This window comes from Crinia signifera, chromosome 19, assembly GCF_055691185.1.
Source record: "Crinia signifera chromosome 19, ASM5569118v1, whole genome shotgun sequence".
Taxonomy (NCBI): domain Eukaryota; kingdom Metazoa; phylum Chordata; class Amphibia; order Anura; family Myobatrachidae; genus Crinia; species Crinia signifera.
The window spans coordinates 141,250,597-141,276,240 of NC_139226.1; the positions used below are offsets into that span (position 1 = coordinate 141,250,597).

Sequence of the window (25,644 nt, forward strand, 5' to 3'; positions counted from 1 at the left end):
AAACTAGTTTTCAAAGCTAGGCAAGTATGATGCAGGTTTGCAGTACACATGGGCCGTTGGGTCTGTGGGGAGATACACTGTATACCCTGCACTCATTTAATTATATTCACTTCTCAATAGGTCCCGGCCCTGGTTGCACAGTGGCAAAAATCACTGGAAAAATGGCTGATGCGCATGCGTGAATCACCGAAATATGCCTGCAACAGAGGTGTCCCTGGGAATGTGGAATAGGCGCCATCTTCTTGGAGACCTGTGCATGCACAGTAGAATCTAGACCCCGCTGTCACTTGCTTCTCTGCTTGGCAGACGACCACCGTGCCCAGGAGTCCCACTCAGCCACCAACAAATATTGGGAGGTATGATTAAGCCACTCCTATAGTTTCTGGTTAGACACGCCCACTTTTTTTGCCTATTTGCTTTAGGTAATGCCACATTCAGGTGGTGTTATTACCCTGCCAGAGAGAGATCCGGTGGGCAGGAACTGGTTGCGACGCCAATTGGCAATTATTTGCCCTGCCCATGCGCAGTCTAACTCTGGAAGCAGAGTAACTGTGTACTTGTGGCTGAGACAGGCTGTTATTGGAGCATGTGTATCACTGCACTAGGTGATAGTGCTTCTTTAGATGACGTCATTGGCCGAAATCTGTCAGAGTACGGCCTCCAAAGCGAACCATTGTGCACAAGACTGCCACCAGGTAGGACTATTGGGATTCTAGTCCTGAGCCTGGACCATTGAAGTGCACCTCAAGCTGCCATAGTTGGACAGCACTGGTGGGATTTTGCATTTGAAGCAGATGTGAGCTTGAGGACTGTCAGCCAATCAGGATAAGATTCAGCAGCAGCTCCCTATTGGCTAGAAATGTGAAATATCACCAGCACTGTCCCTCTGTGACTACTCTCTATGGATTCCGTCGCTGTGCTGCTGCTGTGGACCCAGCCTGCTGTGGTCATGCCCAGGGGAGTCTCCCAGCTCCCAGAAGTGTCATTTGTGGGGACCGCAGGGAGAGTGGAAGGTCTATTCTGGCTGTCCCAGGCCCACAACTTCGGGTGGCAGCCCTGATTGTGTGTCGCCGTACGCCCGTGACATGGTCCCATAACATGTTCATAAGATGGACCCTCACTATGTGCCTGATTCAGACCTGCTCGTTGGGCTGCAAATGTTTGAGTCTATGGTCAATTTGAGAATGTAGAAACCACTGCAGTGGTAAATTTACTTCAGGTTCTAAAAGTGAAAAGAGGTGATGTTGCCCATAGCAACCAATCACATTCTGTTTATAATTTCCTTATTGCATCCTAGACAGAATCTGATTGGTTGCGTTAGAAGCAGTAGTAAATGTACCCCCCAGAGTGAGTGGAGTACGCCTGTACATGACAGTGACATCACGTCTTTTATGTGCGCAGTGTGTCATGCGTGTAAATGAAGAACATACTCCACATTGGACCTTGTCCTGTATTTCTTCTCCCCTCCACACACTAGAGAAACAGAAGAGATCAGAGTTGTGTGTCTGATTCAGAGATGGGCGCGAAGCCGATGTTCCGCAGAACTGAGTGATTAACGGTAGACTGCACATGTGCTGCGCTCAAATGACGCACATGTCAAGGTGGCGCTGTGTGCCCGCACTCGGTACTGATGCCTCTTCTTTCACAGGAATTTACCGTTTGGGGGTGTTAACATGGTGTTAGCGCAGGCGGTTTATGGTGCGGATCTGACATCAGTTGCATCCAGTCTGCACAGCCATAGACCTACAGCAGTTGACGTTCTTGCGTATAGGTTGTCTATGTATACACAATTGTGATTGGGTTGTGGTCACTCTGGTGGGTGTCAGCTTTCATTTGTGGGCGGCAATACCATTTACCGCCCAAGCGTTGCACTTGCACCTGCATTACCTATCCAGGCCGTATTTCCAACTAGTAACGTATTGTATGATAATATATAAATCTGATGCTTCTAAGTGCGCAGCTGTATTCAGTAGCAGTTCTCATACATGTCTCATGCTGGTGGTACACTGTGTCTCTTCCAAATCTGCACATAGGGAGTTATTCAGACCTGATCACCCTGCGGTCAGATAGCCGCCGCACAGCCTGTGTGACACCCGGCCTGTGCAAGGCTGTCAATGGTATACAGAAATATTGCGGCTAATGCATCTGCAGTTCCCTCCCTATCGAATTGTTTTCCACTGTGACAGGACTAAAAGATCGTCACAGCTGGTGTTGCACTTGCAAGTTGCGGCGTAGTCGTTCACTAATCTGCTGCAGGACTGCATTCAGCTCTAAATAACCCCTTACACTGCAGAAAGCAGAGCGGAGGTGCGCACACAGATACTGTATAAACCTAGGGTGGAACCATGAAATACCGCGACACACCAGAAAACACGACACACCAGAAAACACAAGTCACATAAAAATTGTTCATTTGCTGCTTTTTAAAATCACAAAAATGGTCAAATTCAGACATAATTTGTCCATAGCTCAATTAAACACAAATAATTAACATTAAAAACAGGAATTAACTCTTCATCCCTGAATGCTGAAGACGTAGTGCTAAGTAATTACAGGACACCCACTTAGTACCTGCTGTCCCCCTGCCGGAATCCAATCTTACAGTCAGTGCTCATTTGTACCATGGGAAACGCCTGGCGGAGGTCACACAGGCCCACGGAACGTCAGATGGACAGTTCTCTTCTTTCATACAAGGTACCACAAGGTCATGACCTGGATACTTACCCAGCAGAGGCCTAACTGCCGAACGTGGCTCCTGTGCTGTAAACTAAATGGTCAGAAATACTTCTGTACATACACATCAGCACCAGAGCGGGTACTCTACATGAATACAAACAATTTGCTGATCCTGGGAATGGCCAGATGAAGTTTTCAGCTTTCTCTCTACAAACTGTAAAAAAATGGCTGATCTGGGTGGGGTGGGGGATGGAATCAGGACAGCGCTGACACTTGCGTCACTATCATGACACACTCCAGAGTTTCACAAACTGGCAACAGCGCGGAGGTGGAGGAGGGGGGGGTTTGATACAGCCAAAAGGTCCCAGGTGCATAGGAGAAAAACAAAAATAACCAACGCGGCACAAAGCTTGTGCCAGTCACAGAGGGATAGAAACATGGCGGACGGACTTCTTCCGTGTTCGATCAGTGTCCCGAAGTGACCTTGTGTTTGGCAGGTGACTGGTGTGGACTGGTGGTGGCGCTCAGCGTGGACTGCAAGTAGACGGTCTTGTGAAAGAGGCGGTTACTGAGGAAGACGACCAGCGAGAAGAGTCGCAACTGGAAGTGACTGTGAATAGATGACAATCAGATGGCAGCATGCGCTTCTTATAGAACTAGTCACATACCAATAGTACATGCTACCCGCTGCGCCTGCTACAGCTAATGCTGGTGCCCGCCGCCTGCTACACCACTTTACCCGTCCCCAGTGTAGCAGGCTAATACCATACAGCTTTTTGTGAATGACATAGCCAGAATTGAGCTGCACGAACAGACAACAGAACCCCCCCATATGGCGTGTGCTCCTGGGATACTTACTACGCTTTACCAGGGGTCTTTGCTTCGTTAGCACTGATGATGAAGAGCGGAAACAGAATGGAGAAGAGACAGCCACTGCAAAATAAACCAGCATTTAATCCAATGAAAAGGCTTCACGCTACATTACTGTGTTACACAGGCTACGTATTACACCCTGGCAATTACCAAAATATCTCAACTCCCGGTGCGGGTAAAGGGGTTTAGTACGCCAATCCAAAACTGGTATAGAGGAAAACAAAGTATATACTGGTAGGTTAATTGGCTCCCAAAAAATTAACCCTGGAATCAATGTGTGTGTGCATGTACATGTGCTAGGGACTATAGATTGTAAGCACCACTGGGGCAGGGACTGATGCGAATGTAAAAATATTCTCTGTACAGTGCTGCGGAATATGTCTGCGCTATATAATAACTGGTAATAATAATCTCTGTACAGAGCTGTGGAATATGTGTGCGCTATATAATAACTGGTAATAATAATCTCTGTACAGAGCTGTGGAATATGTGTGCGCTATATAATAACTGGTAATAATAATCTCTGTACACCGCTGTGGAATATGTGTGCGCTGTATAATAACTGGTAATAATATTCTCTACAACGCTGCGGAATATGTCTGCGCTACATAATAACTGGTAATAATATTCTCTGTACAGCGCTGCGGAATATCTGTGCGCTATATAAATAACTGGTAATAATAGTCTCTGTACAGCGCTGCGGAATATGTGTGCGCTATATAATAACTGGTAATAATAGACTCTGTACAGCGCTGCGGAATATGTGTGCGCTATATAATAACTGGTAATAATAGTCTCTGTACAGCGCTGCGGAATATGTGTGCGCTATATAATAACTGGTAATAATAATCTCTGTACAGCGCTGCGGAATATGTGTGCGCTATATAATAACTGGTAATAATAATCTCTGTACAGCGCTGCGGAATATGTGTGCGCTATATAATAACTGGTAATAATAATCTCTGTACAGCGCTGCGGAATATGTGTGCGCTATATAATAACTGGTAATAATAATCTCTGTACAGCGCTGCGGAATATGTGTGCGCTATAGAATAACTGGTAATAATATTCTCTGTACAGCGCTGCGGAATATGGGTACGCTATATAATAACTGGTATTAATAGTCTCTGTACAGCGCTGCGGAATATGTGTGCGCTTTATAAGAACTGGTAATAATATTCTCTGTACAGCGCTGCGGAATATGTGTGCGCTATATAATAACTGGTAATAATATTCTCTGTACAGCGCTGTGGAATATGTGTGCGCTATATAATAACTGGTAATAACAATCTCTGTACAGCGCTGCGGAATATGTGTGGGCTATATAAATAACTGGTAATAATAGTCTCGGTACAGTGCTGCGGAATATGTGTGCGCTATATAATAACTGGTAACAATAGTCTCTGTACAGCGCTGCGGAATATGTGTGCGCTATATATATATAACTGGTAATAATAGTCTCTCTACAGCGCTGCGGAATATGTGTGCGCTATATAATAACTGGTAATAATAGTCTCTGTACAGCGCTGCGGAATATGTGTGCGCTATATAATAACTGGTAATAATAGTCTCTGTACAGCGCTGCGGAATATGTGTGCACTATATAATAACTGGTAATAATAGTCTCTGTACAGCGCTGCGGAATATGTGTGTGCTATATAAATAACTGGTAATATTCTCGGTACAGTGCTGCGGAATATGTGTGCGCTATATAATAACTGGTAATAATAGTCTCTGTACAGCGCTGCGGAATATGTGTGCGCTATATATATAACTGGTAATAATAGTCTCTCTACAGCGCTGCGGAATATGTGTGCGCTATATATATAACTGGTAATAATAGTCTCTCTACAGCGCTGCGGAATATGTGTGCGCTATATAAATAACTGGTAATAATATTCTCTGTACAGCGCTGCGGAATATGTGTGCGCTATATAAATAACTGGTAATAATAGTCTCTCTACAGCGCTGCGGAATATGTGTGCGCTATATATATAACTGGTAATAATATTCTCTGTACAGCGCTGCGGAATATGTGTGCGCTATATAAATAACTGGTAATAATAGTCTGTACAGCGCTGCGGAATATGTGTGCGCTATATAATAACTGGTAATAATATTCTCTGTACAGCGCTGCAGAATATGTGTGCGCTATATAATAACTGGTAATAATAGTCTCTGTACAGCGCTGCGGAGTATGTGTGCGCTATATATATAACTGGTAATAATAGTCTCTGTACAGCGCTGCGGAATATGTGTGCGCTATATAATAACTGGTAATAATAGGCTCTGTACAGCGCTGCGGAATATGTGTGCTCTATATAATAACTGGTAATAATAGGCTCTGTACAGCGCTGCGGAATATGTGTGCGCTATATAATAACTGGTAATAATAGTCTCTGTACAGCGCTGCGGAATATGTGTGCGCTATATAATAACTGGTAATAATATTCTCTGTACAGCACTGCGGAATATGTGTGTGCTATATAAATAACTGGTAATAATAGTCTCTGTACAGCGCTGCGGAATATGTGTGCGCTATATAATAACTGGTAATAATAGTCTCTGTACATCGCTGCGGAATATGTGTGCGCTATATAATAACTGGTAATAGTCTCTGTACAGCACTGCTGAATATGTGTGCGCTATATAATAACTGGTAATAGTCTCTGTACAGCACTGCTGGATATGTGTGCGCTATATAATAACTGGTAATAGTCTCTGTACAGCGCTGTGGAATATGTGTGCGCTATATAATAACTGGTAATAGTCTCTGTACAGCACTGCTGAATATGTGTGCGCTATATAATAACTGGTAATAATGAAATAATAATCACTATTACTCTCTATCCTAAAATTGCCAAAACCCAGACCCTCCTCATTGCTCAGGGGGTTGATTGTTTGGGAACCCGATCCAGTAGAACCCCTTGATTGCTACTTTGAGTCCGTACCATCCTTGGGAGAAGGTGCAGAACCCTTGCACAATGACGTCACAATTCCCTGTGTGAGAGGGAGGGAGGGAGGGGGGTAACACTGAGTGGGTAGCACCCCAGGAGGAAAGTTCTCGGGCCCAGAAATCCGCTGAGGAATGTATATGACCTCATCGTGCTCACATATAGCTCAGACAGGATAGAATGGAATCATGAGAACCTGCATTCAGGCATTACCAAGTTACCTGATGATATAGGATGACTGCATGGCTGTGAGGGAGGCCAGGGGTAAACCGAATCCAAAGTAATAGGGCCAATTGCGCTCAATGTTGGATAACCGCTGATGCATCTCCACGCCTGCCAGAAAGAGACAATGGCTGTATATGACAGTATATAAGTCTAGGTGCCCTGTCGGGGAGTCTCAGGGACTGGAGGGGAGAAGTAGCAGATTATATGGGGAGAGTCTACGGCTCACACACCAAACGGTAGCGTCTAGTTACCTTTGTTGAACCATCGATACTCAAAACAGTAGAGGGAATAGAGCAGTGACATGTGGAGAAGACTGATGAGCTGCCCAATGACATCGATCGGGAAGAGACTGACAAACATGCCCTGCAACAGAACAGACATCGCACGTTGCTTTGTCTACAGCATAAATCAGGGAAAGTTCTATGTTAATATAATAGAGATATAACAAACTCCTACTGTGACTTTTACCATGGCCTCTTTCTATACAGCCTGAGCGCGCAGCAGCTACATGGCTGTAAGCACCACGGGACAGTACCTGGATCAGGAAGAGAGCCTGCAGCAGGAGGTTGAACAGCATGTCAGCAATGATCTTACTGACACTGGGGAAGGGCTGCGCCTTTCTTCCGGACATCTCAAAGGCCAAATCTGCAATGTCCTGCAAGGTACAGGTGGATTGTATCTCAGGGTTATGTGCCATGGATACAAATACAGAACAAACCCACCTGATGGCAGGCAGCATCTTTTATAAACACAGTGCCCTACCTGGAACCAGATGGCATTGACCACTTTGCTGAGAACAAAGAGCGGAAGGACCCAGAGGGCACTAAACACAGATGTGAGGATGAACTCCAGCCAGGTCCAGACATCTCCATGCAAGGACGGGTCACCTGCCAAGACATGTTACAGTTAGGAGAGAAGTGCGCGACCCTACAGGTCAGGAGAGAAGAAGCGCATGGCGCTACAGGTCAGGAGAGAAGCGCGCGACGCTACAGGTCAGGAGAGAAGCGCGCGACGCTACAGGTCAGGAGAGAAGCACGGAAAGATACAGGTTGGGAGAACAACACAGCGTCTTGCAGTCGGAAGAACGACGCAGCGTGTTACAGTCAGGGAGAACGACGCAGCGTGTTACAGTCAGGGAGAACGACGCAGCGTGTTACAGTCAGGGAGAACGACGCAGCGTGTTACAGTCAGGGAGAACGACGCAGCGTGTTACAGTCAGGGAGAACGACGCAGCGTGTTACAGTCAGGGAGAACGACGCAGCGTGTTACAGTCAGGGAGAACGACGCAGCGTGTTACAGTCAGGGAGAACGACGCAGCGTGTTACAGTCAGGGAGAACGACGCAGCGTGTTACAGTCAGGGAGAACGACGCAGCGTGTTACAGTCAGGGAGAACGACGCAGCGTGTTACAGTCAGGGAGAACGACGCAGCGTGTTACAGTCAGGGAGAACGACGCAGCGTGTTACAGTCAGGGAGAACGACGCAGCGTGTTACAGTCAGGGAGAACGACGCAGCGTGTTACAGTCAGGGAGAACGACGCAGCGTGTTACAGTCAGGGAGAACGACGCAGCGTGTTACAGTCAGGGAGAACGACGCAGCGTGTTACAGTCAGGGAGAACGACGCAGCGTGTTACAGTCAGGGAGAACGACGCAGCGTGTTACAGTCAGGGAGAACGACGCAGCGTGTTACAGTCAGGGAGAACGACGCAGCGTGTTACAGTCAGGGAGAACGACGCAGCGTGTTACAGTCAGGGAGAACGACGCAGCGTGTTACAGTCAGGGAGAACGACGCAGCGTGTTACAGTCAGGGAGAACGACGCAGCGTGTTACAGTCAGGGAGAACGACGCAGCGTGTTACAGTCAGGGAGAACGACGCAGCGTGTTACAGTCAGGGAGAACGACGCAGCGTGTTACAGTCAGGGAGAACGACGCAGCGTGTTACAGTCAGGGAGAACGACGCAGCGTGTTACAGTCAGGGAGAACGACGCAGCGTGTTACAGTCAGGGAGAACGACGCAGCGTGTTACAGTCAGGGAGAACGACGCAGCGTGTTACAGTCAGGGAGAACGACGCAGCGTGTTACAGTCAGGGAGAACGACGCAGCGTGTTACAGTCAGGGAGAACGACGCAGCGTGTTACAGTCAGGGAGAACGACGCAGCGTGTTACAGTCAGGGAGAACGACGCAGCGTGTTACAGTCAGGGAGAACGACGCAGCGTGTTACAGTCAGGGAGAACGACGCAGCGTGTTACAGTCAGGGAGAACGACGCAGCGTGTTACAGTCAGGGAGAACGACGCAGCGTGTTACAGTCAGGGAGAACGACGCAGCGTGTTACAGTCAGGGAGAACGACGCAGCGTGTTACAGTCAGGGAGAACGACGCAGCGTGTTACAGTCAGGGAGAACGACGCAGCGTGTTACAGTCAGGGAGAACGACGCAGCGTGTTACAGTCAGGGAGAACGACGCAGCGTGTTACAGTCTGGGAGAACGACGCAGCGTGTTACAGTCTGGGAGAACGACGCAGCGTGTTACAGTCAGGGAGAACGACGCAGCGTGTAACAGTCAGGGAGAACGACGCAGCGTGTTACAGTCTGGGAGAACGACGCAGCGTGTTACAGTCAGGGAGAACGACGCAGCGTGTTACAGTCTGGGAGAACGACGCAGCGTGTTACAGTCAGGGAGAACGACGCAGCGTGTTACAGTCTGGGAGAACGACGCAGCGTGTTACAGTCAGGGAGAACGACGCAGCGTGTAACAGTCAGGGAGAACGACGCAGCGTGTTACAGTCAGGGAGAACGACGCAGCGTGTTACAGTCAGGGAGAACGACGCAGCGTGTTACAGTCAGGGAGAACGACGCAGCGTGTTACAGTCAGGGAGAACGACGCAGCGTGTTACAGTCAGGGAGAACAACGCAGCGTGTTACAGTCAGGGAGAACAACGCAGCGTGTTACAGTCTGGGAGAACAACGCAGCGTGTTACAGTCAGGGAGAACAACGCAGCGTGTTACAGTCAGGGAGAACAACGCAGCGTGTTACAGTCTGGGAGAACAACGCAACGTGTTACAGTCAGGGAGAACAACGCAGCGTGTTACAGTCGGGAGAACGACGCAGTGTGTTACAGTCGGGAGAGGAATGGGTGGCGACCTCTCTACCATACAACATGGATTATAAATGTGGATTATAAGGAAACTACATCATCAGAATCTGGAACAAAATGTCAACAATGAAATTGTGGACTCCAGACTAACCCAAATGACTTTTTGGTTGTGAAACCTGTGACCATAGCTACAGTGTGACCCATACAGTTCTAGGCACTCTATAATGTAATTATAATACAAGAGGTAAATTTACTAAAGCTTCTAAAAATAAAGAAGTGAAATTGCCCATAGCAACCAATCCGATTTTATAATTTCTCTATTGAATCATAGAAAATGATAGACAGAATCTGTTGGGTTGCTATGGGCAACATCCTTTTATTTTCATTTTCAGAAGCTTTACGAATAGGTACCCCTAGTCCCTATACTGAATGAGCTTTACATACTGTCAGACAGCCCCATGCATTCCCCTCGGTGTATACGCCTGTCCACAGACAGCCCCATGCGTTCCCCTCGGTGTATACGCCTGTCCACAGACAGCCCCATGCGTTCCCCACAGTGTATATGCCTGTCCACAGACAGCCCCATGCATTCCCCATGGTGTATACGCCTGTCCACAGACAGGTAATGGTCCTGGAGATGTAGTGCCGGCAGGTGGACTAAGGAAACTGACATTCACACACACACGATTATCAGGTAGATATTGACACACACACACACAATTATCAGGTAGATAGTGATCTCCTTCCAATGTAGTCTGATTCCACACCGGCTGCAATGAGGTGACAGAAGGTAACAGGAGCAGGAGAACACTCACCAATTATCCGCGCAGTGACTGACTGCAGCAATGGGATGAACATTCGGTAGAACAAGAAGAGACTCAACTACAAACAAAACAAAGGTGTGAATGTACCAAGTGCCGGTGACAATGTGCAGCACAGTCTCCTGTGTGACGCGCGCGATTTACAGCTTAGTCCCTAATGTCTGGTATAGTGCAGGTGCAGATTAATGGCCGAGGACCCCCGCCAGTACCCCCCTCACATCCTACCTAGCACCAGCAAGTCGTCTCCCCCCCACCCTCCTCCCCACTGCAGGCGCCATCTTCGGAGCAAAGCTTTTGCCAGCGTTTGCTTTCACTGAGACATCCCTGGGAAGACGTTGCTACATAAGAGGGGGGTCACTTACCGGAACAAGGTAATTATGCATTGGGTGCAGTTGCTATAACCACAGGCATTATTTATTATTATTACAGTTGGACACTAATGAGCCAAAACATTGCGACCACATGCCCAATATATTGATGGCGACTGAGGTATACTATCCAGGTCCTGTAACGCCAGTAAGCTGAGAACTCGGGGTGCCACGGAAAGGACGTGTCCCAAAATACACCCCAGATGGTCTACTAGAGCGAGATCTGGCAGCTTCATCTTGTCTAGTCCGGAACAATCCGTGTGGTGGGACCAGTCCTGTTATCCTGCGGAAAGAGGCCACATCCCTCAGAAGATAGCCACGAAAAGGAGGTACCTGGTCCACAGAGTCAAAGTAATGTCCACATAACCGACCAGGGTTCCGAGTAACCCAGCAGAACACTGCCCAAATTACCACAGGCCTTCCTCCAACTTCCCACAATACATACTGGTGCCACCTCCACCCTGACTGAGGCAGAACACCCTTCTCCTGACCCCAGCTCCGTACGGAGGCTTGCATGACCATTGCCGTTACATCTGTTGGACACCGATTAGCACATTACTTTGGTCACCATCATTACAATGCTCAGATTTGTGCCGCAGAAGCCCGGGTGTTGCTTCCTACCAGACGGGACAGCAATCATTGACCTATCACACGCAGGAGTCTTAGCAGCCCCCCTGGCTTTAGGCAGCCGGTGCAGTCACTGTCAGACGGCCAGTAGGTACTCGCTCGCCTGGAGCACCTTGGTGCTCTGACTCACATTCTCTGCATTCAGAAAGTCCTATGTCAGCTTACTGTCCCCATATCTGTGACCTTCACAGGTGCCATTTAACCAGATAATCAACATCATTTGCTCAATCTGAGAGAGTTCGGAATGTTTTAGCTCATTAGCATAGACTGTCAGCTCCTGCGATCAGTGCCCTCTTCCTATGTAATTATATCTGCACATAACAATGATGCGATAAAGTATATATGTAAATCTGTAAATATATGACCCGGTGTATAACGGTCCTGCTGGATCCCCTCCATCCCATATGTACAGAGCTATGGAACCTTTGTGCACCTTACACACCGATATAATGAATATGTCAGGCAGTTACATACCCAGAAGACTCCACCGTTCCAAGCACAGCACTGGAAGATGCGGGTGACAATGCGAGGCTCACTGGGGGAGAGAGAGATACAGAGATATATGGAACAATGGGCAGGTTGGGTGCGTGTGGCAGTGTAATAACTGGGGATCTACATGATGAGATATTAACCCTTTCAGTGTCAATGTTGCTGCGAGCGATCCTCAAAATATCTGAAAAAATGATAGCGCCACTCACAGCAATTGTTTTTTTAGTATAGATCAGGCATGTCCAAACTGTGGCCCTCCAGCTGTTGTGAAACTACAAGTCCCATCATACCTTGCCACAGTTTTGCTATTAGGGAATGCTAAAACTATGGCAAGGCATGCTGGGATGTGTAGTTTCACAACAGCTGGAGGGCCGCAGTTTCGACATGCCTGGTATAGATAAATACAAATACAGACAAGTCAATTAACTGATGTTTAGCTAAATATAGCACCCAAAAAATAGCTGTGAGCGATTCTTGTATTTTAGTGGATATTTTGAGGATCGCTTACAGCAACATCAGCACTCAAAGGGTTAAGAGGTTAATGCCACCTACAATTCTTAAAGTTATGCCCTAAATTCATACCCTAGGCCAGGGGCGGCCAAACCAGTTCTCAAGATCTACCCACAGTTGTGTATCGGGCCACCTGCTGGATCTATAGTAGGAATAAATGCAGCAGGCTTGACAATGTGACAGTTAGTAATGACTGCACTTGTGCACCAGCTAGGGGATCTGGGAAATGTGACCGTTAGTAATGACTGCACCTGTGCACCAGCTAGGGGATCTGGGAAATGTGACAGTTAGTAATGACTGCACCTGTGCACCAGCTAGGTGATCTGGGAAATGTGACAGTTAGTAATGACTGCACCTGTGCACCAGCTAGGTGATCTGGGAAATGTGACAGTTAGTAATGACTGCACCTGTGCACCAGCTAGGGGATCTGGGAAATGTGACAGTTAGTAATGACTACAGCTGTGCACCAGCTAGGTGATCTGGGAAATGTGACAGTTAGTAATGACTACAGCAGTGCACCAGCTAGGTGATCTGGGAAATGTGACAGTTAGTAATGACTGTACCTGTGCACCAGCTAGGTGATCTGGGAAATGTGACAGTTAGTAATGACTACAGCTGTGCACCAGCTAGGTGATCTGGGAAATGTGACAGTTAGTAATGACTACAGCTGTGCACCAGATAGGTGATCTGGGAAATGTGACAGTTAGTATTGACTGCACCTGTGCACCAGCTAGGTGATCTGGGAAATGTGACAGTTAGTAATGACTGCACCTGTGCACCAGCTAGGGGATCTGGGAAATGTGACAGTTAGTAATGACTACAACTGTGCACAAGCTAGGTGATTTGGACAATATGGCCCTCGAGGACCTGTTTGGCCAGCCCTGCCCTAGGCCAATGGTTCCCAAACCGTGTACCTAAGCACCCTGAGATGAAGACCGATGAGCCCCAACAATTTGTTCCCTGAGATCACTGCAGGGGGTCTTTATTCCTTGGCATACGGAAGTGCCTTTGAATGGCAGAACTTGCTCCACCCCTGTATATCTATAGAAGCTTTGAGGACTTTACTAATTCTAAAATGATTCTTGTTGAATACAGATGGACGAGAAAAGTTAAATCTATTGTAGGTCATTTGTAAAAGAAGATGAATGTAATTTTAGGCTTTGATGAGGACTGGATGATTGGTGATGATTACTACAGACTGGGCACTTTCCAAGCCCCCCCCCCCCTTCCCATGGCCTGTGTTGCTGCCTGCATTGCAGGACACTCTCCATGTATCAGGGATAAGGGATGAAGAGGAGTCACTCACTTCTCCGGCTTTCTCTCCTCGCTCTGCGCCCGTCTCTGTGCCAGGGCACTATTCGCACGTCGCTTCCGCTGCTCCTCCCTCCGCTGCTGAATCCGAGCATCAAGCTTGGAGATGGTGCAGATGCCCCAAATGGAGTCTTTAATGCCCTGCAGATATAACGTTAGTTAATTATTAATAACTATCCATTAGATGGCTCCTTAAATGCACAGAACAAAGCTACAGAAGGAAGACACCGTCCCAGTATGTTAGAACCGTACAAGACATATGTAGAATACCAGCATATAACATTGTACTTCGCCCTCACGGCTGTCTGCACTACCATTGCTAGATTATCTTGTAAGTGGCAGCAATAGATAGAAATATCTGTAGGCCTCTGTGGGCAGAGCGTACCCGGGCTAGGTCCTGTAGAAAACTCTTCAAGCTGTCGGCCATTTTCCACCCCTGAACCGTTGACGTTAGTCACGTATCAGCTGTTGGGAGAGATGAGGGGAGATGATCCAGTGCAGGTCATGATGAAGTAAGCGGCGACCCCACCAGGCCTGTAAGACAAGGGAGCGGAGACAGAGTCACCTACAGGGGAGAGTGGAAAGGTTACAAGGGAACAAACACAACACACACATAACACCTGCATCACCACATCCACACAGGCCACAATACCACAACTTCACCTACATCACACAGCATGTATACATATCATCACCACATTAATACAACCACACCTACATAACACACTGCATGTATACACAATGCCTACATATCATCACCACATTAATACAACCACACCTACATAACACACTGCATGTATACATAATGCCTACATATCATCACCACATTAATACAACCACACCTACATAACACTGCATGTATACATAATGCCTACATATCATCACCACATTAATACAACCTCACCTACATAACACACTGCATGTATACATAATATCTACATATCATCACCACATTAATACAACCTCACCTACATAACACACTGCATGTATACATAATGCCTACATATCATCACCACATTAATACAACCACACCTACATAAGACACTGCATGTATACATAATGCCTACATATCATCACCACATTAATACAACCACACCTACATAACACACTGCATGTATACATAATGCCTACATATCATCACCACATTAATACAACCACACCTACATAACACTGCATGTATACATAATGCCTACATATCATCACCACATTAATACAACCACACCTACATAACACACTGCATGTATACATAATGCCTACATATCATCACGACATTAATACAACCACACCTACATAACACTGCATGTATACATAATGCCTACATATCATCACCACATTAATACAACCTCACCTACATAACACACTGCATGTATACATAATACCTACAACCTCACCTACATAACACACTGCATGTATACATAATACCTACATATCATCACCACATTAATACAACCTCACCTACATAACACACTGCATGTATACATAATGCCTACATATCATCACCACATTAATACAACCACACCTACATAAGACACTGCATGTATACATAAATGCGTACATATCATCACCACATTAATACAACCACACCTACATAACACACTGCATGTATACATAATGCCTACATATATGATCACCACATTAATACAACCACACCTACATAACACACTGCATGTATACATAATGCCTACATATCATCACCACATTAATACAACCACACCTACATAACACTGCATGTATACATAATGCCTACATATCATCACCACATTAATACAACCAAACCTACATAACACACAGCATGTATACACAATGCCTACATATCACCACACCTACATAACACACTGCAAGAGAAAAGGATAGGTAACTAGGTTAACTGTAGGAGGCACAGAGGTGTGAGTGGCTTTGTCAAGCTGCAGTACAATAGTAGGGAGTGTCAATCTCCAAATTAGATATGGAAAAGAAAAAAAAGGGGGGGGGGGGGGTAGACTGCGCTAATTTCCAATAATTTGCAAAATGAATACTTAAACATATCAAGTACCACTAAATTGGTTTTTAAATGTTAAAAAAAATTATACACAATATAAACTTCACAACTTTACAGGTCAATTATTGGCCATTGAATACCTTAAAAATAAGGAAAGGGGGAGGGGGGAATAAAATTTAATGTTTTTTGACTGAACTGATCAATAAAAACCACCAACACGTGGAGTGAAACGCGTTGGTGGTTTTTATTGACTGACTGATTGAATCTACAAGTCCTGAGACACAGCAGAGTGTTCCTATTCCAATCCTCTGAGGATCTACACCATTGTGGACACCAACCTGGGCCGCACCATCACCCAGAGGCAACCCCCAACTCTTTTCTGGCAAATATACATAGGAGGAATTCGGATCCCCAACACAAAAACTGCCAGTGGGGCTCTACTGCTTATGTCCCAATCATGCAAATAATATGTGAGGATATTTGAGAACAATGACACCATACCTGCATATACAGATCTAAAAAAAATCCATCTGTTCCACCAAAAATACGGTACTGTATGGACTTATAATAACTATCTCATCAGTTCAGTCAAAAACGTGAAATTTTATTCCCCCCTCCTCCCTCCCCCTTTCCTTATTTTTAAGGTATTCAATGGCCAATAATTGACCTGTAAAGTTGTGAAGTTTATATTGTGTATAATTTTTTTTTTTTATTAAAAACCAATTTAGTTGTACTTGATATGTTTAAGTATTAGTTTTGCAAATTATTGGAAATTAGCGCAGTCTACCACCCCCCCCCCTTTTTTTTCTTTTCCATAACACACTGCATGTATACAAAACAACTACACACGGCACAGCATGTATACATGGAATCGGTACATCTGTCAGAATGAACTTAGGTCTACAGTCATTAGGTCGACCCCCATTAGGTCGACTGGCTGGAAGGTCGACCTGATTTAAGGTCGACATGGGCCAAGGTCGACATGACTTAAGGTCGAATTTGCATAAAGGTCGACATGAGGAAGGTCGACTGGTCATAAGGTCGACATGGGTTTTTCACTGTTTTTGATCCGAATGTTGACACAGTCGACAATGAGAATCGGACCCTTGCATCGCTCGCAATGCATCGGGCACGGTGGCTCTCTTCGCTCGCCACAGCTTTAATAACCTCCTCCACGCCCTAGTGGATGGTAGGGCATGAAATACCGCCTGTCGGTACATGTCGGCTCAAAAAACAGTGAAAAACCCCATGTCGACCTTATGACCAGTCGACCTTCCTCATGTCGACCTTTATGCAAATTCGACCTTAAGTCATGTCGACCTTGGCCCATGTCGACCTTAAGTCAGGTCGACCTTCCTGCCAGTCGACCTAGTGGGGTCGACCTAATGACTGTAGACCTAAGTTCATTCTAATAGATGACCGCTTCCCGTATACATAACATCTACGCACCACACAGTATGTATACATAACACCTACACTGCAGGTTTACATAACATCTACACACCACACAGCATGTATACATAACACCTACACACCACAACAACACATAGCATGTATAAATGACACCTACACACCACACAGTATATATACACATAGCACCTACACACCACACAGCATGTATACATGACACCCACACAGCATGTATGCATGACACCCACACACCATAAGGTACTTGTTTCTATGTACGCTAAGGTAGTGAAATTCCATCGCATGATTTGAATGTGTTCCTAAAACACCCCCACTATCCACGCCACCCCGAAGCATGGCGAACGGTGGCGGAACGCGTCCTCCGACCTTTTCATACCCCCACTATCCACGTCAGTGTGGAGTTGATTTTATATAGTGTGGCAAGCGCAGCGAGCCACCGAGCCCGAAGCGTGGCGAGCAGATGTGCATTACTTTACATGTACTCCGCTCGCCACGCTTCGGGCTCGCCACACTATATAAAATCAACTCCACGCTGACGTGGATAGTGGGGGTATGAAAAGGTCAGGAGGACGCGTTCCGCTGCGCTTGCCACGCTTCGGGGTTGGCGTGGATATTGGGGGTGACGCAATGGTATAGTAAGCACCCATCACATCACATGGCATGGGTGCTTATACAATGAAATATCGTATCGCATCTGGTGCCATGCGATATTTCATTGTATAAGCACTCCTTGCTTAGTGGGCGCCTTGCTAGGAAACAAGTACCCACCTACACACCACACAGCATGTATACATAACACCTACACACCACACAGCATGTATACATGACACCTACACACCACACAGCATATATACATGACACCTACACACCACACAGCATGTATACATGACACCTACACACCACACAGCATGTATACATGACACCTACACACCACACAGCATGTATACATGACACCTACACAGCATGTATACATGACACCCACACAGCATGTATACATGACACCTACACACCATGTATACATGACACCTACACACCACACAGCATGTATACATGACACCCACACACCATGTATACATGACACCCACACACCACACAGCATGTATACATGACACCCACACACCACACAGCATGTATACATGACACCTACACACCATGTATTCATGACACCTACACACCACACAGCATGTATACATAACACCTACACAGCATATATGCCATGCGATATTTCATTGTATAAGCACTCCTTGCTTAGTGGGCGCCTTGCTAGGAAACAAGTACCCACCTACACACCACACAGCATGTATACATAACACCTACACACCACACAGCATGTATACATGACACCTACACACCACACAGCATATATACATGACACCTACACACCACACAGCATGTATACATGACACCTACACACCACACAGCATGTATACATGACACCTACACACCACACAGCATGTATACATGACACCTACACAGCATGTATACATGACACCCACACAGCATGTATACATGACACCTACACACCATGTATACATGACACCTACACACCACACAGCATGTATACATGACACCCACACACCATGTATACATGACACCCACACACCACACAGCATGTATACATGACACCCACACACCACACAGCATGTATACATGACACCTACACACCATGTATTCATGACACCTACACACCACACAGCATGTATACATAACACCTACACAGCATATATAAATAACACCTACACACCACACAGCATGTATACATGACACCTACACACCATGTATACATGACACCTACACACCATGTATACATGACACCTACACACCACACAGCATGTATACATAACACCTACACAGCATATATACATAACACCCACACACCACACAGCATGTATACATGACACCCACACACCACACAGCATGTATACATGACACCCACACACCATGTATACATGACACCTACACACCATGTATACATGACACCTACACACCACACAGCATGTATGCATGACACCTACACAGCATATATACATAACACCTACACACCACACAGCATGTATGCATGACACCTACACAGCATATATACATAACACCTACACACCACACAGCATGTATACATGACACCTACACACCACACAGCATGTATGCATGACACCTACACAGCATATATACATAACACCTACACACCACACAGCATGTATACATGACACCCACACACCATGTATACATGACACCCACACACCACAATAACACCTAAACAACACACTATGTGTATACAGAACACCTAAATAAAACACAACAACATGTACACACGAATACATATCACACATTATATACACAGCTTTTCTCATACTCTATACATAAGACACAGTGTATATATATACATGGGGCATCACACACAGAGGAGACTCCGGTGTCTCACCTACAGGAATCTGTCTACAGCTGGATCACAACACCCGGGCCCCGCCCGCACTGCGCATGCCCCATACCACCGCAGCGCCTCCCGGGAAATGGAGTCCTGTCTCCAGCTCTCCGCCCGCAGCATGCCGGGATATGGAGTCCTCTTTCAGCGCGCTGCATGCCGGGATGTTGAGTCCTCTTTCAGCGCGCTGCATGCCGGGATGTTGAATTCTCTCTCCGCGCGCTGCATGCCGGGATGTGGAGTCCTCTCTCCGCGCGCTGCATGCCGGGATGTGGAGTCTGTGTGAGAAGGCGGGAAACGCCAGCTTCCGTTCTCAGGTAGTAGTTCTAGAACTAGACGACGTAGTGTAGCCGGCTAGCAGCACTGGCGGGCGGGCTGAGTCAGCCGGGTCCGGGCCGGGCAGTGTTGTTGTGAGAGCGGCGCTGCCGCTATGTGCCCCTGTACCCCTTTATAGCAGGGCTGTGTGCCACCCGGTACCTCATTGTGACGGGACTGTGTGCTCCCTGTACCCCATTATAGCAGGGCTGTGTGCCCCCTGTACCCCATTATAGCAGGGCTGTGTGCCCCCTGTACCCCATTATAGCAGGGCTGTGTGCCCCCTGTACCCCATTATAGCTGGTGTGTGTGCCCCCGGTACCCCATTATAGTTGGGGTTTGTGCCCCTGGTACCCCATTGTAACAGGACTGTGTGCCCCCTGTACCCCATTATAGCAGGGCTGTGTGCCCCCTGTACCCCATTATAGCAGGGCTGTGTGCCCCCTGTACCCCATTATAGCTGGTGTGTGTGCCCCCGGTACCCCATTATAGTTGGGGTTTGTGCCCCTGGTACCCCATTGTAACAGGACTGTGTGCCCCCTGTACCCCATTATAGTTGGGGTGTGTGCCCCCGGTACCCCATTGTAGCAGGGGTAGTAATGAGTGCTAGAAGGCGCAGAGCAGCACGCAGTGGGGGAACAGTGTTAAGTGTGAAGAAGCCAGAGCTATGTACAAAAGGGGTGAATGTAAATAAAATATGAAATAATAATGTTATACCCATTGCCTAAATATAAATGAAATACCCTAAACATTCATACCCTAAATGTTATACCCATTGCCTAAATAACGCGGGTTTGCAGGCAGTGTAAACGCTCCCCTTTGAAATGACCCGGGTTGTGAGTCCCGGCATTTCAGCCCGTGTAGCGAGAAGGGATGGCCATCGGTAGTGTATTACTATCCAATGGAGGACCATCAATGTTTTTACATATCGATGGTCATCCATTTTCTTTGATTGGTCTGTGGGCCAATCAAAATACAGGGGCGTGGCTGTATGGGTATCGGGGGTGGAGCTATGCTCAGCGTCTCGGCCCTTGGGAAAAAGCAAAAATGAAACTTCGTTTAAGCTTGACATCGATGGTTCTCCCCTATCGATGACAAAACTATTTGACATCAGCCATAAACCATCGATGATTTCTAATGGTGGACGGACATCCCTAGGGTTGAACATGGCTTCAACTCGGCTCGCGGTGCAGTGTAATTGGATAACCTGGGTCACGTCTGTTCTCTACAATGCAATTGCCACTCTCATCTCCCAGCGCTGGCTCAGGATTCGCCTCTGGTGACGTCACTTACCCACCATTATGCCAGGTGAGGACTCTGGTGTAAAAGGGGTCAAAAGACGGGTCGCACCCAGGTTGGAGCCTTGTACAAAATCCCTGGTGTCACCCGGCTTGTAGGTGTAAAAGGGGTATAAGTAGGGATGGGACATCGAAAGAAAACATCGGTCAAATGATGTTTTTCAACATTGGTTGCAAAACATCATTTAGACCTAAACATTGGTACTGTGAACCCGATGTTAACCGATGTTTCGATATTTTTTTCAATAAACTGGTTACCAAAGCATACAATACACTAATAAGCTTTTGAAATGATAAATAATCCCTCTATTAAGTTTATCTTGTTGGAGGCTTACAGTTTATACACTAACAATGGATATATGATTCATGTTTTGTGGTAAATCAAATTTGTTACGGAAGGAAAAAAACATGAAGCATTAACTATCAAAACTATATTGCAACAACTCACAATAAAAAAACATGACAATGCTGGCATTTGTAATAGCAAGCTATTGCTAATTCATAAAAAAAATACTTTCATTTAGGGGCGTGGCCTGGCGAGCTATCTGACCAGACGTGCCTAGTTAGAGCTCCCTGATCGGCCTGCCAAAAACGTCCTTTTTCCCCAAAAATACCTAATCCCTACCCCCTCTCCTTGCTTCATCCTTGCCCCCCTGTGCCCCGACTGCCGCTGACCTTTGCCGCGGAGCCGGGGAGCACTTCTCAGTGCTCCTGCGGGTTGCGGCCTGGTCGCGAGGCCGGAGCCGGGGCCTCAATTTCTTCAGAGAGGCGGAGCACCGTGCGCCAAAGGAATCGCGGGACGGGACTCCTGCCGCAGCCGCGACCCGGTCAACGACTCACCCCGCAGGCGCCTCCCTCCACACGAGCTCCAGAGGCATCGGAGCGGCACCCGCCGCACATCAGAGCTGTAAGCGGCGTCGGAGCGGGACGGAGGGCGGCGAGTTCACCCGCCAAACATCTGCTGCCTCCTGAAGGGGGACGCCGGGCACTCACAACATCAGGTACTCTCCTGGGCAGACTCCACAGCTGGGATATAGCGGGAGTCTGCTGCCAATATACCACCGCCGACACCTTATGCAGGGTACTCCCCGGAGACCTGCTCCTCCAGGCCCAAACTCCACAACCTCATTAACCCCCTGCATCTTCCGGGGCTGACACCCTGCCACATACTGCCCACACCTGGGGTCACCATAAACCCTGTGTGGGCGAAGAAATACAGCACCCGAACCCCCTGCCAATTCTAGCACATACCCAGAGGTGGATAAGAACTGCTGCAAGTTGCTTACATCTGCCTTGGTGTGGCGTGAACGTGATTCCCCTGTGCCTCCCTAACCTGATAATCCCTCTCCTGTAAATCACACACACCTCCATCTGCCCATCCTCCTCTCCCCTTGGCACATAGCCCCTCTGTCACCAAACGCTGAACACAGGGGGCTTCTGGACAGTGCCCCCACTAACAGCAATAACAGTACTCAAGTGTAAAGCACATCCCAGGACAGATACCATTTGAGGTGCGAGACTGCCCTCTAGTGTCTGCTGGACCAAATTACACCTATTGCTTTTGAATTAGCCACTGCGGACCAGGCTGGCACTTTATAGCCCACCCTGCTCACACATCAGGAAAGTGCCCGAAGATCATCGGCACCAATCCCACCAGCAAGAGCAGGGGTAACACAGAAACCTTCCCCCCACCTGCTTAAATGTGATCACCCATTCCTCATGGCCGCCACTTCTTAACGACCTGCCTCTAGCTACCAATATGCTACTGTAACTTGGAACAAATACCCCCACGGTGCCACATTACATTTCTCCCTTGTTTAGCCGTACTAGTATTATCATCATGCCATCCAAGAGAGCCAAGGACGCTGGGCCGGCAAGAATATCTATGTCCTCCAGGAGATCCTCCCAAATCCCGGTACCCCATACCAGTCCTCCGAAGCACATGCCCTCCCCCCTGGGAGTGATCGGGGAGCTGGCTCCCACACCGGTAGTGGCAGGGATAGACCCCGACTCAAATGAACCTGTGACGGTTAAGTCCCTGTGCCAGGTTTTCTCCGCGTTCCAGGCAGAGATAGCCAAAGATCTTAAACTCGCCATACGGGAGGTCAAAACCGAGCTGGTGGCGATAGGCGACAGAACTGACCACCTAGAGCGGAAGATGGAGGAACTAGTCGCGTCCCACAACGATCTTATATCCTCCTATGATCAGCAGCAACAGGAGATTACCCAGTTTAAATCCAAGCTGGCGGATTTGGAGGACAGGTCCAGACGTAACAACGTGAAAATCAGAGGCATACCTGATTCCGTAGCTAACTCTGAGCTCGAGGGCTATGCCATCTCCCTGTTCCGTAAACTCCTCCCTGCCACCGACCCCAAAGAACTGCTGATCGACCGCATCCATCGCCTCCCTAGACCGAAGACGGTCTCTGCCGATCTACCCAGAGATACCCTCCTCCGGGTCCATTTTTTCACAGTAAAAGAGCAACTCCTGAGAGCGGCCCGTGAGCAAAAGAACACAGACGTTTTGGGCGGTCTCCAGCTGTTCCAAGACTTCTCCCCCGCAACCTTGGCTAGCAGGAGAGCATTCACTCCCATCACTTCGGCCCTACGCTCTCACGATATCCGGTACCGCTGGGGGTTCCCAGTCAAATTGATAATCTACCATGAAGATTCCACCTACAACATATCCTCCCTGGACGCGGGGGTCAAACTCCTGCTCGAATGGGATATATCGGTCAAGGGACCTCAAGAACCTAGACGTCCACAGACCCTGCGCCAGGAATGGACTGACACCTGAAAGTCCACTATACTTCAACCTGTTCACTTTGAAGCCCCGTGGACTTCGCGACTGTCCCTCCTGCCTCTCTCTCCGCTGGGATGAGGACTTAGTGATGAGTATTTTTCCTCTTTTTGTTAAAGCAAAGCAGGACTTTGGACGCTTAGTCCATTAGTTGTAACTTCTGTTACCATTAGTTAGTCATGTGTTATAATACTTCGTAGCACTTAAGACAGGTTAACTCAATTCAGTCTACATTGTTTTTTTTAGACATGTTATATGGTATATGTGTAGTTTATTTTTCTTTTAATTAACCACCACATAGTATGCTAGATTCCCCCATTATATTCCCCTACTTATTTGTGCATCTATAAGTGGCGGCCCTGATTCCTGATTCCTCTTCCTTGTCAAGAACCAGGCCACCCCCCTAACCTCCACACACTACTGCACGAGTTCCCCCCCTTTTTTCTCTCCCCTGCAGTAGTCATGCGGGCCCAATTTACTGGACCCTTTTGTTTTTCCTTTCCCTTTCGCTTTTTCTCTTCCCTCCTCTCTGTCCTCGCCTCCTCCCCCACCCCCCCTCTCCCTCCCCACCTCACCCTAGATAGCAAAAACTGTCAGTCCTACATTTCCCGGACCGAGCGTCCTCCGTGCAGGTATTTAATGGCCCCCTACCGCCCCCCTTAAACCCCTTACATGCCTAAATTTTTGTCGCTAAATGTCAAAGGATTGAACTCTCCTAATAAGCGTAGGCTAGCCCTTTCATATTTTCACAAACAAAGAGCAGAAGTGGTCGCGCTCCAGGAGACGCACTTCGCCTCCTCCAATCCCCCTACCTTTAGGGACCCAAACTACCCTGTAGCCTTTTATGCCAATGGCCCAGCTAAACGGAATGGAGTAGCGGTTCTATTTAGCAAGCACACCTCCTTTGTCCTCCAATCCCAGATATCAGATAAGAACGGCAGGTACCTATTGTTGACAGGCCTCCTAGAAGACAGGATGACTACCATTGTTAGCATTTACGCTCCCAACTCTAATCAGGTCCCTTTCCTGCGCAAATTGTTCACCCTTGTTAGGAACTCTGCCAAGGGCTCCCTGATATTGTTAGGCGATTTTAATCTGACACTAGACCCCTTGCTGGACAAATCCCGATGCCCCCCTAGCCGCCAATCTTCCTCCACTAATGCGTCCCTAGCATTTCGAAGTCTCTTGCTAGAATTTGATCTATATGACACCTGGAGGACTACCTACCACTCTGGTCGTGAATATACGTTTTACTCCCCCGTACACAATACGTACTCCAGGATCGATTTTATCCTATGTGATAAATGGGCCCTACAGCATACCACGAGCGTTGATGTCCTCCCAATCACTTGGTCCGACCATGCCCCCGTGGTGTGGCAATGGGACTTTCGAACTTCCAAACTCCCCCCCAGACCATGGCGACTCTTCCCACACCTATTAACAGACCCCACCGCCAAA

General features: G+C 47.4%; 2 protein-coding genes across 8 annotated transcripts in view; one reads left to right on the forward strand and one right to left on the reverse strand.

Moving 5' to 3' along the window:
• Positions 1 to 2,394: 2,394 nt before the first annotated feature.
• Positions 2,395 to 19,929, reverse strand: EI24 (EI24 autophagy associated transmembrane protein). 3 transcript variants are annotated; one of them, XM_083163548.1, is made up of 11 exons: positions 19,778 to 19,929; positions 14,334 to 14,482; positions 13,944 to 14,089; positions 12,113 to 12,173; positions 10,638 to 10,704; positions 7,491 to 7,615; positions 7,264 to 7,383; positions 6,980 to 7,091; positions 6,725 to 6,836; positions 3,535 to 3,609; positions 2,395 to 3,286 (listed from the first exon to the last, which is right to left on the reverse strand). In XM_083163548.1, the coding sequence occupies exons 2-11, from the start codon at positions 14,373 to 14,375 to the stop codon at positions 3,142 to 3,144; spliced, it is 1,005 nt and encodes a 334-aa protein (XP_083019674.1). In that variant the 5' UTR covers positions 14,376 to 14,482; positions 19,778 to 19,929; the 3' UTR covers positions 2,395 to 3,141. The 3 variants fall into 3 exon arrangements, with proteins under 3 accessions (XP_083019674.1, XP_083019673.1, XP_083019675.1); XM_083163547.1 differs by having other exon boundaries at positions 19,774 to 19,908; XM_083163549.1 differs by having other exon boundaries at positions 14,334 to 14,513; positions 19,774 to 19,856.
• Positions 19,930 to 19,992: 63 nt separating this feature from the next.
• Positions 19,993 to 25,644, forward strand: part of FEZ1 (fasciculation and elongation protein zeta 1) — a 67,494-nt gene continuing 61,842 nt past the window's right edge. The window contains exon 1 of one of the 5 annotated variants that reach the window (XR_014464130.1): positions 19,993 to 20,090. The gene's annotated coding sequence lies outside the window, so the exon portion shown is untranslated. The remainder of the gene's footprint in view (positions 20,091 to 25,644) is intronic. The other 4 variants (XR_014464129.1, XR_014464128.1, XM_083163546.1 and 1 more) reach the window with 4 other exon arrangements.